Source organism: Topomyia yanbarensis, chromosome 2, assembly GCF_030247195.1.
Source record: "Topomyia yanbarensis strain Yona2022 chromosome 2, ASM3024719v1, whole genome shotgun sequence".
NCBI classification, from domain to species: Eukaryota; Metazoa; Arthropoda; class Insecta; order Diptera; family Culicidae; genus Topomyia; species Topomyia yanbarensis.
The window spans coordinates 451,370,497-451,390,096 of NC_080671.1; the positions used below are offsets into that span (position 1 = coordinate 451,370,497).

At 41.4% G+C, this 19,600-nt stretch overlaps 2 protein-coding genes across 2 annotated transcripts; both read right to left on the reverse strand.

Annotated features, from left to right (window-relative positions):
• Positions 1–4,406: 4,406 nt before the first annotated feature.
• Positions 4,407–5,753, reverse strand: LOC131685813 (keratin, type I cytoskeletal 9-like). The gene is made up of 2 exons (XM_058969769.1): positions 5,615–5,753; positions 4,407–5,348 (listed from the first exon to the last, which is right to left on the reverse strand). Exons 1-2 carry the CDS (start codon positions 5,664–5,666, stop codon positions 4,510–4,512), a joined length of 891 nt encoding a protein of 296 aa, XP_058825752.1. The 5' UTR covers positions 5,667–5,753; the 3' UTR covers positions 4,407–4,509.
• Positions 5,754–5,984: 231 nt separating this feature from the next.
• On the reverse strand, positions 5,985–7,431 carry LOC131685812 (uncharacterized). Its single transcript, XM_058969768.1, has 2 exons — positions 7,241–7,431; positions 5,985–7,177 (listed from the first exon to the last, which is right to left on the reverse strand). Exons 1-2 carry the CDS (start codon positions 7,299–7,301, stop codon positions 6,021–6,023), a joined length of 1,218 nt encoding a protein of 405 aa, XP_058825751.1. The 5' UTR covers positions 7,302–7,431; the 3' UTR covers positions 5,985–6,020.
• Positions 7,432–19,600: the final 12,169 nt, after the last annotated feature.

Sequence of the window (19,600 nt, forward strand, 5' to 3'; positions counted from 1 at the left end):
CGATTATTTTCATTTTGTCAGCACACATTTCGACTGGCGTCATTGGACCCTTGAACCTAACCAACACGACATGACTAGCATTGCGTCAAGGGTTAGTGTCTACTTCTCCGCACAGCTCCTTGTAGCAGGTGGACTTTCGTACTATCTCACGTTTGCTCACGAGCTTGCTATCTGAATGCGTCCTCTGGCTTTTGGGCAGGCAGCCCTGAGAATGCTACGCCTTTCATTACACCAGTACGCCGGACGCCGCTAGTTCCAGGGTTCCATTTTTCCCGGCATTGTTACATCACATGTGCTAATGTTTCCGACAACTCATCGTCATTCGGAATTGGAGTGAGGCTGTCGGCATGAAGTACTTCCACAAAAAAGCCCTTGTCGAAGTCCTTTATTTTCCACTTCCGCTCGCCAATTCTCACTATCCGCGCTACCATACAATTCCGTCGACCAATGTGTAGTGGATCGCTTGGTGGTCACTATGTGTGTACTGCTCACTAACTCGCCAATTCATGTTATCCATGCAGAATGTTATGTCGATGATGGATTCCCGACCGTCTTTACGGAATATGCTAGCGGAACCTTCGTTGCACAGTTTCTACATTCAGCTTCGCCGAGGCTTCCAGTAAGTTGTAACCTCTTGCGTTGGTCAGCCTGCTACCCCACTCCACGGCCCAAGCGTTAAAGTCTCATATAACAACCGGCGTTCGTCCGACTAAACAGTGCGTCCAGCATCCAATTACACTACTCTGGTGTCCACCGTGGGGGAGCACACAACAGCTACACTTGAATACGCCGTTGATACTGGCGATCACTAAGCCTTCGTGAATGCTATTCACCACCTCTTGGACAGGGAAACCGCACATCACTTGGAATGCCGCCATCCGTGCACTATCCACCCAGTTACCGTTTCTGTTGTCGCATTTTTGAACGCAATACATTTGAAGCCGCCCGTCGTGTAGTCGTTTCCGTCCTCCGGTTTACAGATCATTCTCTTTGGTTGCCTGCTGCAGTCTTAAGCAACGTGTCCCTTTCCTCCGCATTTTGTACACAGTGCAGACCTGCCCGGGCCCTTGCAGTTTCTCGCATGATGCCCGAGGTCTAAGCACCTGAAGCATCGCTCCATTTGCTTCGTAACTATCAGGGAGCCACCGGTAGTCGAATCGCCACCGTTTGATTTTCATATCCGGATAGTCGCCAATACGCACCCATCAGTTCTTCTACTGTCTTCTAGATCATTGCACTCGACTACAGCTTCCTACGACAGGGCTCTTACGTTCGCTTCACTACCGAAGGATTCAGCAACGAGATCGCGGTAGGTCAAGCTCTTATCAGAAGGATCCTTCTTCAGCTCGAATATCTCCCGCCTTTCTTAGTGCGCCTCGTTTTAACAACGTTCTCTCCCAACTCCTTCAACTCTGGGTCCTCTGTCACTTTCTTGAGTACGCGTAGGACGTCTTATCGTTCGCTTCCATGATCAGTTCATCTCCCTTGCACCTAACCTGAGGAGGTTTACGTTTCTCGTTCTTCTTTTCTTCCTTTTGTTTCTGTTCCCTTCGCTTCGCTTGCTGGCTTCACACGATGCACCAGCCACGGTCTTTGCCAACGTGCCTCTGGTCGCTGGTGTCCTCCAGCTCGCTCTTCTGCTTTTTCGGGTCATCTTTCTTCCCGCCGTATCCCTCACTCTTTTCTCCGAGCGAGTATTGTGGTGACTCTTCGGTGTCACCTCAGTTTCTACCGAGCGCCTTCTGCTCGCGTTCAGCTTTATCTACGATATTTAAGAAGTTATGTTGAATGAAAGCTTTTAAGGGGTCATTCACAAACACCGGTCAATAACTTCGAGTGTACTATTGAGATTTTTGGTCTTCAGTAAAGATGTTCGCAAAAACAAGTGCTTTGACATTTCTGAAGACTTCACCTTGTTTTTCATACTTTGCAAAAATTAGTAGCACATATCTCACATCAAGGGGGATTAATCACTATAAAACATCCCAAAAGACATTATTGCTGTACGCTTTACCGTTTTCGCGTGAATAATTTTTCGCGCGTTTATAGCGAAGAAAACCACTGTGGATTAAGGAATTTTTGGTTTCACACTATTCGTCTCTCTCCCTATTCTCTCTGATTATAATAAGCAATGGAATGACAACTAGGGTAAAGTGCCAATTTTCACCATATTAAGGAGGGTGCCTCACTTATTCATTTATTATTCGGCCTACAATCAATGAAATGCGTAGAAATTGGCATTAATAGCTTTGCTTCGTTGTTAAGAACCAAGATAATAACACAAAGGCTCTGAAAACGGTGAAATACTCGTGTTTAAGCGTAACGAAAATTCGAATCGAGTGACCCTGTTGTTGCGCCACCATTTGACTCAATGCGTTGAACAAAGATGGCAGACGCTGCTCTCACCCTGTCAAAAAAAAATGCGGACGAACATGGTCAGGCGATTTAAAACGTTTTACGTTTAACTCAACTCGCCTGTGCTAATTGCCCCTAGGAACAAATCAATTTGCGAATGCGATTTAAAGGCGATTTCAATACTTAGACAAATTTACTGACGGCTGAAATGGACAACTGGTGTGTTCTCACTTGTATTTTGTTTGTCTAGTGCACTAGTCATGTAGCCAACGAATGTAGAAAATTGTGGAATCGTGTGTAAGTATAGTAGAACAAGATCTCTGACCTAAAGTCTTGATGAACGTCAGATTGTGATAAGTTTTGGTGTGCAATACCAATTTCACCTTTGATTCTTCTTATAAGTTGGTGGTTATTACCTAGTATACTGGTAAGTATATGTGAGTAGATAATGAATCCGAAAATAAGTATTATTTTTAATCTTCATATTAGGCAATTAAGGGCGATTAAATGGCGCGTTCCGTAGGCGATTTAAGGGCGGGTTGAGCGGCAAAAAAATGACGGCGGCAAATCGCCCAAATGTTGCATTTGAAATAGCGCCCTAATTGCCAGCAATTTGCTGGCAAATTGAAGGGCAATTAGCGCATCCGAGTTGGCAAATAGCCCCCGTTAGCCAGCAACTTGCCCTTTTTGACTGGGATGTATCCCAGTCCGCATTTTTTTGACAGGGATTGTTTTCTTTGTTCAATATGAATACAATCAATATTTACGCGCGTTTTTATGCTAACCGAAGTACATTGTGAGCTGCATAAAATAAGCACTACCTGAGTCCCTAAAACGAACTACTTTGTATATTGAACCTACAACCGAAGACATGTGCGCGTGGTTTTTTCATGCTAAGTAGTAGAAATTGAAGCAATATTAGAGAAAAGAACAATATGCAAAAGCTAAAGAATGTAGAAGATGAAAGAAATCTAAAGAAACTGCTGTTTATTACCATCAATCTGTAATATTATAATACACACCTATAGGAACACGTTAAAGTGGAAATTGATCCTTTACTGCCCAAACTCATGTTTAACTAGAAAAACTTGATTTTATAATAAGAAAACTGGAAAACATTTTCTAGCAATTTCATCTGCATTAACAAGATCCATAATAGAATTGCTAATAGACTTTCATTTGTCGACCCACTTAAAATATTCCATTGGTCAAATTTTGTAGCTCGAGTTTCAAAATGATACGTGATTAAAATTTCTCAATTAAGGTAAGGATTTGCGGAACTGTCCAACGAAACACGAAATATTTGGTCTCGTAGGGGCTTAGCGTTAAGATCATTCTGACATTAGTAATCGATTTTGGTTTAGGGCTCGAGATTCTGGATTATGAAATCAGCAGCACACCGTATGTACCATCCGACCACTGCGTACTGGTACGAACGTACCTACTGGTCTATTATTGAGACGATATGTAAAATACTATTATATTATTGATTGGAGTAGATGAGGTAAAATACACTCCGGGGCAAAACTCTTTGTTTTTATTTAATGCGGCTGAAAATTTCTGAAAAAGAAACAAGTTTTATACAGAAACTTTCAGCGTGTTTGATTGCTGTAAGTTCTGTGGCACCGATAATCATATTTGTAGGTTGATATAAAAGTTTTATTCTGTTGAATTCCTAAATAACTCCGTTTTTACCTGCTTTATCTTTTTGCTCTAATGGTAGCTAAAATGGTCCACACTATAATCAGTAAATTTATAAATCAGAATAATATCTCTTCGAAAAACAATGTTTTTACTACTCATAAATTTCAAAGAAATTTTTTGATATCTTGGAAATTTTAATGTTTTTTTGTGTTTTTAATAATTTGGCAAAACGTTATTGCGATAACAAATTCTTACGAATATCGCTCTCATGCAAAGATATGATGGCTGTACTTTATGAGATTTTGCTCCTCTTTCCCTACAAAATATATTTGAAAAGGTTAACATTCTATGAGATAATCCAATATAAATTATGCAGTTTTACTGTTTAAAAAAAACAAACAAACAAGTTGAAGCGGTGTTTTGCGTCAACAGCGATTTCTGGGTATTTTTTTTTATTTATTTTGTTAACAAAAATGATTTCACAAGAATCAAAATACCGATGTCGTAACGTTAGTATTGCTGCTTATGAACCTGAGTATGTACCTTACCGGAGCCATCGTTGACACTGCTAACGCTAATTCCTGCACCGTGTGGTCCTTGAGCTGTATACACATTGGTTCCATCAGCTCCAAATCTGCTTGCTGTTGCAAAGCTACCTCCACCGAATGGGTTAAAACCTGAGTTAAATCCAGCTGCACCACCATCACTTCCACCAAATCTGCTAGCCGTTGCGAAACCACTGTTTCCTGCCCCTGATGATGATCCAAATGTGCTAACGCTAGCACCTCCATAGCTTCCACCTCCATGGCTTCCACTTCCGCCGTTTCCACCTCCAAATCTGTTAGCGGTTGCAAAATTTCCACCATTCGGATAATGACTTACAGTTCCGCCTCCAGGACCGAAGTGGGTAACGGTTGTTCCAGATTGACCACCAGGCAAAGATCCGGAACTTACGCTAACTCCTTGAAAAGATCCTCCATCAGAACCTCCAAAGCGATTGTTTGTTTCGAATCCAGACTGAGAACCGGGAAAGGTTCCAGTGCTTACACTAATACCGTGGATGCCATTACTATCACCGAAGCGATTAGCAGTTGTGAATCCCGACGCTCCGGCTGATGCACCAGCTCCGGAATGGGTAAATCCTCCGCCACCTCCTCCTCCGGGAATCTGCGAGCACACATCCATGAATGGAAGTGGTGGCAAGCCAATGTGGGGGAAGTTATGCGAGAAATATTGGCTTTGAGCTGCCTGAGTTTGTAGTTGAAATTGCTGAAAATTGCGGCATGCTTGACCCCATGCATTCACTTGATTCTGCGGATAGCTGCTGGATTGAAATCCATTGGGCATCGCTGAAAGTGTACAAACATAGTATATGTGGTTCTTAAAGAGTTTTTTTTCCTGGTATACCGTCCTAATCTTTCTACATTCGGTCATAACGATGGCTCCGGTTGTAATCTTATTCAAAATTATGCTAAAAATAAATAACAACAAATCCCGAGCCGTGTCAAATGAGCGTATTGAAACAATACGAAAAAACAAAATTGCCAGTAAGCTATGAGATAGACTATCAAAACCTGTAGAAATAAGAAGTAATTAAAAAAACAAAAACACTCACCATTCGCAATGCCAATGATGGCAATTAATCCAATCAATTTCGGGTACCCCATTATTCTATCTCGTTTCCGTCAGCAAAACTTGCTGCTCCAGTCCGAAAGAAGGTATTGATTTGCTTCATTCCTTTGCCTTGCCTTATAAGCAGCTTCTCCGTATGATTCTATAACTACCCTAGCGAAAAAAAATACGATCGTTTATGATCGACCGGCTCTCTGAAGTTGTGTAAATATTTTTACCTACACAAAAACAATCTTATCAAGTTTCCTCTGCACGAGGTGTTCCCCAATAGGTCAGCAAAAAAAAAGTATACTTTGGTGTGATTCGCACATACGAAAGGTTTGAAGAAAGATTCGTCGGAATTGAAAGTCATCTTTATGGGGAATATTTCTTATATTTTATTACTCATTTCAATTTTTCCACACCCAGGCTTCGCTTTCAGTCTTCTTGGCACTTCCATCAGACGATTCATCTGCGCTAATTCTGACACCGAATCCATCGCCTTTATTAAAATATTCAGTCTTGTGACCACCTGGACCGAACGAGGGCTGTCCATGACCTCCATAGCCACCGTGCCCACCAAGGTTTTGCCCGAACGACTGTGATCCAGCCTGGGCACCACTTCCAGAGCTTCCATGGCCACCATGTCCGCCATGACCACCATGTCCGTCATGGCCACCATGCTCGGATCCGAAGGATTGAGTTCCCGCTCCACTAGTTGAACCTGTTCCTTGTCCTGCTTCTCCTAGATGACCTGATCCTAAATGGCCTCCTTGAATTCCGCCAGATGAAAATGACTGTGATCCAGCATTGGATTCTGAGCCGGTATGACTTCCGTGGCCTCCGTGACCTCCGTGACCGCCACCAGCTGAAAATGACTGTGATCCTGCATTCGATCCCGATCCGGTATGACCTCCGTGACCTTCATGACCGCCACCAGCGGAAAACGATTGTGATCCAGCATTGGAACCCGAGCCTGTATGACCTCCGTGACCTCCATGACCCCCATGACCTCCGTGTTCACCACCAGCGGAAAATGATTGAGATCCTGCATTGGATCCTGAGCCAGTCTGAGCTCCGTGACCCCCATGACCTCCGTGACCTCCACCGGTAGAGAATGTTTGAGATCCAGCATTAGAGCCAGAACCGGTTTGAGCTCCAAAGCCTCCGTGACCCCCATGTTCACCACCATGACCACCACCACCACCGGAAGAGAATGACTGCGAACCAGCACTAGATCCAGAACCAGTATGTCCACCATGACCACCGCCAGACGAGAACGATTGAGATCCCGATTGAGATCCAGATTTCGCTCCACCGTGGCCGCCACTAGAAAATGAACTGGATGACGCACTGCTTCCAGAACTGGAGAATCCATGACCACCGCCAAATTGTGGGAACTGGCCATGGGGACCGAATTGTGGCATCGGAGGAAAACCTGGTTGAATTGGGAATCCAAATCCACCATGACCTCCAAAACCGCCGCCGCCGCCGCTAGCTGATTGAGCACCAGCAGAAGCTGCACTGCCACTTCCACCCGAATCTCTCACGTGTCGGCTAGATGGAACTGAAATTACACGTTATAATGAGTTTTATGCGCATTTGAAATCTACAGGCAAAAAAAACTTACTATAACTTCCACTAGCACATGACAGTGCGACTATTAGCAGAGAGCAACAGAAAAGTTTCATTTTTTATCTGATTAACTGATTCAGTCCCTAAAATTTGTGACTAGTATAGACAGCGAAGAAATGTGTTATGCTTTGAATTATATGAGATTGCTGTTCGTATTTATACGACCGAAAGTGCAAACGTGGTTGGGTAATGTGATGCTAGTACGATGCTTGAAATATGATACTAAACTAAGAGAATCCTGAGCGTTCGGAAATTCCCGATGACTTATCAGCTAACAGACGTTCACGTTCCATCTGGGAGAGAATCCAGTTTCCTTGACTTTGACTTTGTTTTGGTACGCTCCCTCCGACCGGTAGGAACGCACAAATGCAGAGCTTTGAATCAAGTATAGTGGGGATTACCCGCAAAAGTGGTTTGCGCGGGCATGCATAGGTTCAGGTTGCCTATTAAGGTGCAGCAAACCTTATGGGTCAAAACGAAATTTCCGTTGTGTTCGAAAAATGTGAGTCTACAGTTGCAGTATCTTTGTACGTTAAAAAGTAATCTCCCTACCTCGTCTATTAAATGACACGCTTAACTTCTAGAAAGTATTGGAGTACTTGTTCCATTACCTGTTTCATTTGTTGTTGGAAATTTGAAAAAAAAATCAAAAAAGAATCAAATTTACGTGAAGTGAAATTAATTACTCACTTGTGCTAATGTTTCTGCACATATTGTAAGAACTGCTGAGTAATCTGGGGCTACACGGTATTTAACATGCGTGGTACTGCATTAATGTAAAACTGCCCACGGCGCTCTCAAGATTCAACTGTGAAAACTTCGAAAAACGGCCATCTTCGAAAAAAGGAAAACAGAACTTTTTTGCACACCGTTAGCAAAATCTTCATGAAAATCAATCAGTACTATTCTAACGTTCCCCAAGCACATTGGTAGGCTTTCAAAAAGATTGTGTAAAGAGTAGCGAAAGAAACTATTTTTTTTTTCGTTTTCAAAGATGGCCGCTTTTCATAGCCTCCCCAGTTGAACCTTATGAGAGAATCAATCTTAATTATATTTCTCATTTAAACTAATATCTCTTTGGAACCAATGATATTTTTACAAGCATCATACCTCAGCGCATAGAATTTTGTGTGCGTCGAAATTAAAAAGGAACCTTAATATGAAAGCGTCAAATCGACTCCATGGTTTCTCTTCTAACTGATCGGACCTACAGTGATCGCGGAACAACATACCGAATGATTTTTTGGGAAGTTCATAACAAAAAAAAAGAATCACCTTAACACACATGTCAATGTCCATGCGAGTCTTTGTATTTCGTCGCTGTTGTGCTATCTTACGACAAACGCCATTTTGGGGTAAACTGAGTTAGATATGTTACATCAATTGTCGAAAAAATCTCTACAAGGTGACGTTTACAGAATTTTGACATTCTGCTTGGTTACTGAGATGTAGCAAGAAACGCGCTGAGATTTTTTTGTTTTTTTTTTTACTTCAAATGACTGTTTCTGGGGATTGGCTCAAGTTATCTTGATGTAAGATATTTTTATGTGCAAACTATCTGAGAAAAACAACGCTGCAATCCAAAATAACTATTTTTTTATAGATTCCTTAACTAATTCCCTTCAAAATACATTTCACGATTATTTATAGACCAAATGAAGCCAAAAATATGAATAAATGTTAATAATAGATGATTTTTTTCCATGGAAAATTTTCCACGCGCGAATGACACGCCATACAAATTTTGTCATCAATACACACCTATGACACGTGTGAGTGCGACTATTGTTTACATTTACAGTAAAAACTCGCAACATAGTCAACCGATCTTCGTAATATTTGAGAGATTAATACAGAATAGATAGAAGCATCAATTGTCTTCTTTGAATTGTTTATACCATTCATAAGTTTCAAAATATTCAATCTCAAACTTTAAAAATCGTGTTTCTTAAAATGTGCTAAATGGCGCTTGTCATAAGATAGCACAGCAGCGACGATTTCTTGTCGTTACTGTTCCAAACTACAATATACCAGACAGGTTTTCATTAGAGGCTGACGGGATCGACGATAATGATGGCAGTTTAAAGCTGATCGTCATGCTCATTTCAGCCGGGAAAGCAGGTTAGCTCATTCGGATGCGTCGAGGGAACAAGTTCCGTGTGGTTGAGAAGCGGCAAAAAAACAATTCGGTGCTAGCCCCATACAAGAGATGTTGCTTTGATCGTATCACTTCAGTAAGTCTCTGACTGTGGGTGGTGCCGGATCAAGAAACTTTAGCCCATGAAGACGTTCTTGTTTGGTGTCATACATCTGAGTCTTGAAATAAAAAATCCTTGTCGTGCGCAGTATAATTTTGTGCACATGAATCGCAAATACTTGCATCGGAAATACTGATGAACACAGAAACCACTTAAAATAAAAATGTATCTTACTGATCAGTGAATTAGTGGTACCCTAAATATGCCACTAATAGGAGCTAGAATATATTAAAGCTAGTGTGGGGCGTTTTACTTTCGACCAACGCGACGGTATCAGAAACAGTACGAACTTGTGTTTTAGCGCCTACAATTTCCTAGCGTGGCACTACACGGCACATTGTTTTAAAACGTCGTTTTAGTGGCCAAAATTAATAGCGTCTAAACGTGAACACTTTAGTAGTATAGTTTAATCGGAGAAGTTTTTTCCTTTATGAATTATGATAGTGGGCTAACTTATTTTCTATTGATTGTTTATTTAACACGACACATTACGTTTGCATGAGAGTTCTCACGGTAAAGATGGACAAGTCCGTCTATGCCAGGAGACTTGCTGTGAGCTCGATTGATTCGTAGTTATGCTGCCTAAGCTCGACCCTCATTAGCAGAAGACAAAAGTTAAGCCCGTAAGATATTAAGCCTGTTCTAATGACCCTGCCACTTCTAGTTTTCCGATCTGTATACTTCACATCCTTGCTCTTACTTGAGTACTATAGCTCTAATTTGAATAAATTTCCCTATCCATTATTTTTTTATTTCATACTTTTTTGCGATTGATTTTTCTTTTCTTATATTTCTCCAATAGTGCTCTTAAAAAACAATTGGTTGAGGTACTCTCGATGTCCATTCTCTGTTCAACGAAGGTGCCACCTGGTGTTTCCTTCCTTCTCCGTAAGTCACAAAGTAAACTTCCGGTTTGGCAAATCGATAGGTAATATCATCTATGGTAAAACATACTCAGTGTAAAATATTTATTTCATTTTCTAAAAAATCACCTGCTTCAAATCTGTCTTGTACAGCACTCGTATACATAGTTAAACACGTTAAACAAACTATTAGTACACCCAAATAGGAAACCATCGTGAAAATTGAGCCGACACAACCAAACCAGTCGATACCACAATGTGAACTGAGTGAAAATATTCTCAAAGCTGTACTACCAGAATGCTAAGTATCCCGCTGGACCTGTTTCGGGTTAGCTGAAAAGGTCAAATTAAAATTTCAAAAATCTACAGCCTTAGATTCCCTAATTATGTATTATAGCGTGACTCAGGAGCGTGTCCAGGCGAGGGGTTGTTGAGAAATTTTATATTAGTTTTAATTTCAAACCAGCGCCATCTGTCAAGAGGACTTAACTGTGTTTTGTACCAACTTTGTGAAAGCTTGAAAGCTTTCACAAAGTTGCCCCCTATGCCAACTTTAGGGCCAAAAAAGTCTTTTCCCCTACACCGAGGAAAAAGCATCTGAGAATTTCACTGCCCATAAAAGCATAAGAGTCCCATATGATTTTTTTCTGAGTTATCTGCTGGATTGTATTCTGTATCACCACTGAATCACAATGCACAAATAAGATTACCAGGTTTGTTTAATTTTTCCTAAGTCATTCTTATGAAAGCCGTTTGGGATATACTATTGATTCCATTACCTCATACTTAATTTTTCATGAACGTTACTTTTGTGAAAAGTTCATAATTCCAACTTATGAATTCAGTACTGGCAAATATGGCAGACCAGGAACATAATTTTAGACCAGCAAATATAAGTTGCCGATTTTCTAAACAATACTCAAAACTTGCACGCAAATTAAAACCAAATCGCAACTGAGTATTTTTACATCATCTAAGCAATCATTGAGAGGATTGAATAAGTAATGTGATTATGATCTTTGCATCCCTAAAGAATCGGATTTTCATTGATACAAACTTCTTGCATTCGTAATTAGTTGTGAATAATTTTATAATGAGTGGCTGCCGTATACTTTATTATAATCCAAATAATTTGATATGTAACAATCATTACCATTTCAGATATAAATTTCACTGCATAAATTCTTGGAGAACGACGACGATCCGTTACTCGCTAAGCAAAAAATTTAACATAATAAAAGAAGCAATTTATTAAAATATCAGCCATTTTCTAATCTTTATACGAATACACAATAATTTCCATAGATGGAAACCTACGACACTCACTCGACCATTGTTATGAAATTCATAAGACTGCGTTATGAAGATCCTGTCACTCCAGGCATACCCTTTCGGATTTCTTCGAACCTACGCCATTCGAAGACCACGTGTTCCGGTGTCTCTTGCACGTTCACACACTCCGTGCAAAGGGGTGACGGAGCGTGTCTAAACCGATGCAGGTACTTCCGGAAGCATCCGTGCCCGGACAAAAATTGCATCATATGGGAGTTCATCTCTCCATGTTTCCTATGTACCCAAGCAGATACATTTGGGATGAGTCGGTTGATCCACCTTCCTTTCTCTGCCTTGTACAACTCTTGCTGCCACTTACCCTTGCTGCCACCAGTCTCCTTGCATTATGTGCATTTTTCCGCTGGTAGTATTCCACGTCCTCAGCCAGAGTGATGCAGATGGGATTCATCCCGGCAAGCGTAAGCATACCGCCTCCGACGCTATCGTTCTATACGCACTCGCGACACGAACAGCCATTAGGCGAAACGTGCTTTTCAACTTCGTGTTTGTGGCAACTGTCACGACTTATATATATCTATATGCTATTTATTTATTCATTCGCAGTTATGTCATAAGATCATCTGTTAAAAGTCCAAGCTAATTTGATGTGTGCGATGTAATGGTGTAGGTTTGCGTGTAGATTAGGGTGTCCCAAAATGACATCATGTTAAAAAAGTCATCGGGCTCACTTCTTAAATGAAAGGTTAGGGTATTAGGACCACTTTCTTCTTCGGAGTGAGTTTGCTAAAACGCTTCCTACTGGTGGCGACTTTTGATTTTTTGAAAAATGGGCCGATTTTGGATAAAATTTCAAATTTATGCCTGTTGAAGTGGTCCTGCACTGTCTTAGATATTTTTTTCAGCATTTTTTATTTTTTTGGAGATCCAAACGGAGAAGTTTGGTTAGTTAGTTTGTACAAATTTTGAATTGTAAGAGCGGCAGAGCCATTAAAACTTAGTAAAAAGTGAAATTTTTGGTGTTTTTCAGTATTTTTTCTTCAAAACTGGGTATCTACAAAATTTTAAAAGTACAGAAAACACTTTAAATAGTTGAGCCAAATGCAGGGGCGTAATTTTGCTGAAGAAAGTGTATAGCTACGGCCAATGGGGTATAAGTTATTTACGTATTGGTTAAATAACCTTTTAACATTTTATGATATTCATAAAAAATAACACTGTTCTACAAAATAAAACAAATTAAGTAAGCTTATTCCGCATATTGTTTTTCGGAAAATAAAAGGAAAATGATGAAAAATGGCGTTTTTCGCTTGTCTCTAGTGCATCAGAATCGGTTTTTATGAGTATTTGACGATATTTTTAAAAAATATTTTCTATACTAATAGCCACCTAGCGGGTTTGAAAATCACTAAAATTAAACAAATATGTCGAGTTAATGGCAAGTTATGGCGTATATTTGAAGGCTGAATTGATTAACGTACTTACATTTTATATATAAAGTCTTATTTTCATGTTAGGAACTTTGAGGTGGAGAAAAATGCAGAAGAGTGAGGTGAGTGTTGAAAAACTGATATTTACTGTTTAGATCACATAATTCCGAAATAGTCAAATTTGGGACAAATATCCTCGAAAAAGTTTTACAACAGAATACAGCGCATCTTCTGACGCAATCGTTTTGTTGGAGATGCCTCCTAGAAGTAATTATGGAGAATTAACTCTTCAATAAATAATTAGAGACTTGGCGTCATTAGCAAAGTTATTATTTTTTATAATATAAGTTAAAAAAAATTCATCAGATGCTCATTAAACCTCGTCCTGACATACTAAAGACGTACAGAAAACGTCATTTCTCATAATTTTCCTTCTATTTTTCGAAAAACAATGTGTGGTCAAAGCACATTTGAACTGATTTACTTTTTGGAACAGCATTATTTTTGATAAATTGCTAAAAATGTCAAAGGTTATCTAACAAAAACTTAAATAACTCATACCCCATTAGCCATAGCTATACACTTTCTTCAGCAAAATTACGCCCCTGAATTCGGCTCAACTATATAAAGTGTTTTCAGTACTTTTAAAATTTTGTAGGTACCCAGTTTTGAAGAAAAAATACTGAAAAACACCAAAAATTTCACTTTTTAATGGCCTTGCCGCTCTTATAATTCTAAATTTGTACAAAATAACTAACCAAACTTCTCCGTTTGGATCTCCAGAAAAATAAAAAATGCTGAAAAATATCTAAGACAATTCAGGACCACTTCAACAGGCATAAATTTGAAATTTTATCCAAAATCGGCCCATTTTTCAAAAAATCAAAAGTCGCCACCAGTAGGAAGCGTTTTAGCAAACTCACTCCGAAGAAGAAAGTGGTCCCAATACCCTAACCTTTCATTTAAGAAGTGAGCCCGATGACTTTTTTAACATGATGTCATTTTGGGACACCCTAGTGTAGATAGCAATATTTTTTGTTTGCTGTTTCCCTATAGATACTTTAATTATAAATTCTTTAATTAATTAATAAATAATTTCATCCCGATCCGACTTCCGGTTCCGGAGTTACAGGTTGTAGCGTGCGATCGCATAGCAAATCCCGATTCAAACCGATACTCCGATGAAAGCAAAAAAGGTAAAAATTTCGCTAAAATGTCTCTCAAATAACCTAAATTTGCAGTTCTAGGTCATTAATGGCCAAACAAACTTTCGTTGACTACATTGACCACCATAGACGGTTCCGGAAGTGCCCGGGAAAAGCGGATATCTTTCAAAACTAGCAAACTCATATCAGTTTCTCGGAAATGGTTGGGCCGATTTTCACAAACTTAGTCCCAAATGATAGCTATATTATCCCCACACATGTCTTTAAAATTTCGCACGGATCTCTTATATGGTTCCGGAAATATAGACTGAACCGTCCGGTCACATATAAAATTCCCATATAAGCCGGAACTCAAAATTTTTTTCAAAGCGGGGACCCCGTGAAATTTCAGAAATCGAATTCGTATTTTTGATGCCAAACATCTTTAAAATGAATGAAACGTCGAGATTTTATGTTATCACGAAAATTTTTTTTTATAAAAATCGACTTTTTGGGACTTTGCCGATTTCGCACCTTTTTCAGTTCAATATTACCGTGGCTGTTTTTTCTTTTGCAAAATTTTAGAACTCGAATAATGATTTCTTGTATATTTGTCATGTCATTTATAATAATAAAATATAATATATGCATTTGAAAGCTTTTAATGAATATAAACAACGTAAACATTCTCGTGTTCATGATTGAGAAAGGCACAATTGCACCGCTAGGTGGATTAAAACAGGTTTTTCATCTTATCATCGCGACAATAATATTCCTTTTTGGTAGCAGTATCAGCTAGCGTGTAGTGTAGCAACCAAAAGTTCGTATAAGGGAACTGCATAAGCTTCTCGTTTTAAGTAACTTTGCAATACGTTTTATATTTTAATAGCGTCTTAAGCAGCTTTCAAGTTCCATTAAAGCATAAACAGCATAGCTTCGCTAAGAACTTCATATGAACTTTAAAGTGTGATTTTTAAGTATTATCTTATTATTTGAGTCTATGTTGCATCTATGTTATTTATTCTTTATTTTTTGTCATATGATCTTTTAACGTGTTTTTTCTGTTCGATAAATTTATTGAAAGTTTTATTAAATTACTTTCCTTAAATTTTAAGTGAACAAATAACAATATTAATAAATAACGGTCAATTTAAAAACGGTTACCTCGAGAGTTGTTTCGCAATCGCAACAAATGTTCTCTTGAAGAAAATGTATGGCACTTTCATAAGTTGTATAAGAACCTTGTTCAGTTTCATCACATCATGATTGTGAACTGTACAGTATTCTGTACAGTTCACAATCAATAGGTTCTAAACAAATTTAAACCAGACAATTTAAGAGCCTACTATTGTAAAATCCGAGGGAGTTTGTGTATTTTCTATTTCCATCTCTGTCATTCTGCTGTGATTTTTAGTATATACTTTATTAAAGTTTCAATGAGTGGATAGATTGGATATGTCCAATGTATAAAATTTACAGTAGAAGAAACTAGAGAAGATAGAAAAATATGCTATCGATGACTAAATAAAGTTCTCCATGTAGTCTAAAAACTACTGAAATATATTTGACGTTGAAATTAAATGCAAAGCAAAACACTTCATTTCTGATAGACAGGACATTATTTGGTTTGACTCTATATTTTGTCCGCATTGCGAGAATTAAAATATGTGCTACTTTACAGATGGTCGGTGTTAAGTCAGACCGGGCCAGACGCCGTTTGGTCGAGGTAAGCGAGGGCGAGAGTGACCTCGCTGGGCAGAGCGTTGGTACCAGCAACCCGGCGCGACCGGGGCAGGGGGGCGTAAACCCCTGGACGCTGGTCACCAAGAAGAAGCCGGCACCGACACCGGAGGTACCGCGGCCCGCGAAGAAGGCCAAGGACAGAGGCGAGGCCTTGTGGTTAAAAACCGACAAGGACAAATACGCCGACGTCCTAAAGTCGATGAAGGCGGCCGAAAGTCTCTCGGCCGTTGGGCAAGATGTGCGTAGTGTGAGACGCACCAACACGGCCCAAGAGGTCCTTGGTGAAGGCGCCCAAGTCAGGTCGCTAGGGGTGGAAATGACTCTCCAGTGCAAGCATCATCGCAGAAGATGTCGTCGCAGCCGTTAAGGAGCAATGCGAGCGGGCCTCTGTGCGTTTTAGAGAGGGACCCTCCGGCACCCAAGTAGCCTACCTCAGGCTACTGAAGGCGGATGCCAAAAAGGTAACCGAGAAAGGTAAGCTGAAGATCGGCTGGTCGGTATGCCCAATTAGCATACCCCAGCCGCCTTCAGTGGATAGGTGCTATCGGTGCCTTGAGTCGGAAGGGTAAGTCCACAGTGGACGCTATCAACTCAGTGATAAATACTGCCGAGATAGCGATCCAACGAAAAAGGCGAGGCATTCGATACTGTGCGTTAGTGACACTTGACGTGAAGAACGCATTCAACAGCGCAAGCTGGGATGCCATCGCGCTCTCGTTACACCGGCTTAGCCTACCGGTGGGTCTGTACCGGATCCTGGAAAGTAACTTCAAGAACAGCGTACTGCTATACGAGACTGATGCCGGTCAGAAAAGGGTTCCGATTACCGCCGGAGTCCCGCAGGGCTCGATCCTAGGCCCGGTGTTATGGAACCTCATGTATGACGGGGTTCTGAGACTGAAGTTCCCTCCTGGGGTCAAGATCGTCGGCTTTGCCGACGACGTAATTTTGGAGGTCTACGGGGAGTCAATTCCTGAGGTAGAACTAACCGCAGAGCACGCGATCAGCACGGTGGAGGAATGGATGAGCGCGAGAGGCCTGGAGCTCGCTCATCATAAGACGGAGGTAGTTATCGTCAACAACCGCAAGTCGGCACAACCTGCAGTTATCCATGTGGGAGAAGTCGCGATCACTTCACAGCGAAGTCTGAAGTCTCTCGGAGTCATTATAGACGACAAGCTGACCTTCAACAGCCATGTCGACTATACATGCAAGAGAGCGTCGACTGCTGTTGCGGCTCTATCGAGGATGATGTCCAACAGCTCAAAGGTGTGCGCCAGTTGACGTAGGTTACTGGCAGGCGTTGCCGTATCTATCCTCAGGTACGGCGGCCCGTCATGGTCAAGAGCACTGAGGGTAACCAGTTACCTACAGAAACTGGAGAGCACCTACCGCGTGATGTGTCTCAGAGTGATATCTGCCTACCGCACGGTATCACACGATGCATCCTGCGTGATAGCGAGCATGATACCAGTCGGGCTGTTCATTCGGGAAGATGAGGAGTGTTTCGAGCTACGTGGAAATAGAGGAGCTCGCGAGCGCACCAGGGTGACCTCGGTCGCCAGATGGCAGCGTGAGTGGGACAACTCCTCGAAAGGTAGGTGGACCCACCGGCTGATACCTAGCATATCGAGCTGGTTGGGAAGACCCCATGGGGAAGTTCACTTCCACCTGATACAATTCCTGTCAGGCCATGGCTGTTTCCGACAGTACCTCCAAAGGTTCGGGCACGCGGTGGTCCCAGCTTGCCCGGACTGCCCAGGTGTATACGAGACTGCCGAACACATACTGTTCGTATGTCCTCGGTTCGACGTCGAAAGAAGAGCAATGCTTGACGTCTGTAGCTGGGACACAACCACTGATACCCTTATTCAGCGGATGTGTCAATCGGTGGAGAAGTGGAACGCAGTCTCGGCTGCTACCATCCAGATTGCCTGTAGGCTACAGGTAATCTGGCAAACCGAGCAACAGACGACGGGCACGGCTAACTAGTGATTGGTTAGCTGGAGCGAAAAAGGCCAAGCGCAAAAAAGGGAGTGAATGGTCTGTTCATGCTGAGGCAGGTTTGGCGCAGCGACTGGCAACCGCGTAAGGGGTAAACCCAGCCACCCCGAAGCAAGACAGAAGAGTGAGTGTATAGGCGTATAAGTGGACTGCCTGATGCCAAGATGGGAGGGTCGTAGCGTAGTATGATGGGACTTACCTATCGATGCCTCATGGCGTGGCAGAGGAGTGAAAGGGTGAGCACAAAAGTCAGCCTCACTTGGTATGGTAGAGGCTAGCACAAAAGTAAGCCTAGCAAGGAATGAAAAGGGTGAGCACACAAGTCAGCCTCGCATGGTATGTCAGAAGTGGGGCCTAAGAAAAATGTCCCACATGGGATGCCAGGGGGAGTGACAAAGGTTCAATAGAGTGGCACGATCGAGAGTGAATCAGGTGATAGGGTGAGCACCCAAGTCAGCCTCACATGGTATGGGTGGGGCGAGCACAAAAGTAAGCCTAGCAAGGAATGAGTAAGGTGAACATAAAAGTCAGCCTCGCAAGGAACGAAAAAGGTGAGCACAAAAGTCAGCCTCATGTGGAGTGTTTGAGAGTGAATCAAGGTGCGATAGAGAGAGCACCCAAGTAAGCCTCATACAGGACGTATGAACACGTGAGTGAGAGTGAATGAGTACATTAAGTACAGCCATCCCCCCAGAAGTAATACCGAGAGGTAGTTCCTGGGAGGAACGATGGCGGAGCCCAATGGAGTTTAGTCGGTATTAATGGCAGCGTCACCATTCGAGCCCGACACGCCCCCAGTGCACCCCGTGCGGTAGCTTGGACCCTACCAATAGCACGTGTACTGGGCTAGGACGTAAAGGTCTTCTCCATTGTAAAAAAAAGTAAGACCGGACTAAGTCGCAAGACATAAAAAAATGATATAATGATAGCACTTGATAAAGAATTTCTTCGGCTACATTCGACTTTTGCCAGATTTGAAATATGTAACAATAAGCAAGAATTGTGGCAAAAAATAATTTCCAATTATAATGTAAAGGGTGCTGCGATTCAAACTTTGAACTCGTTTTTCGCGAAATCAATGAATTGTCACTTAGTCCGGTCTGACCTAGCATCGACTAGATAGTCTTCGAAAATAGCAACGTTTACCCAATTTGTCGCTTCGATATAGAGCGAAATTAACGAAGTTTGACAACTATTGACACAGAATTACGTCGATTCTAAGCAGAGAACTAGCCTGACGAAGCACACACATCTTACAGTTTCTGATGAGACGAAGTCGAAACGCACCCATGACTTTGTTAAGTTAGGATTTGTGCTCTTTACGTACAAAAAGTGGTTTACCAAAAATTTTCGCCACATGGTGAAATTTTGGTGTTTACCCTTTTTTCTCCTTAGGGGGAAATGTAGCATAGTGTTACAGTATTGTCAAACTATATTGCGTGCAATAAACCCACGAAATCTACAAACCAAGGAATCGATTTTGGCGAGATCTGTAGATGTGCCCTATTTACAAAAAAACAACAGACTCAAATGTATATTAACTATACCGCCTATAAGGCATAATTTTGAGTTCTGTTTAGAAAACTGCACCCGTTACCTGAATTTCTAAGCGACGAATGCCA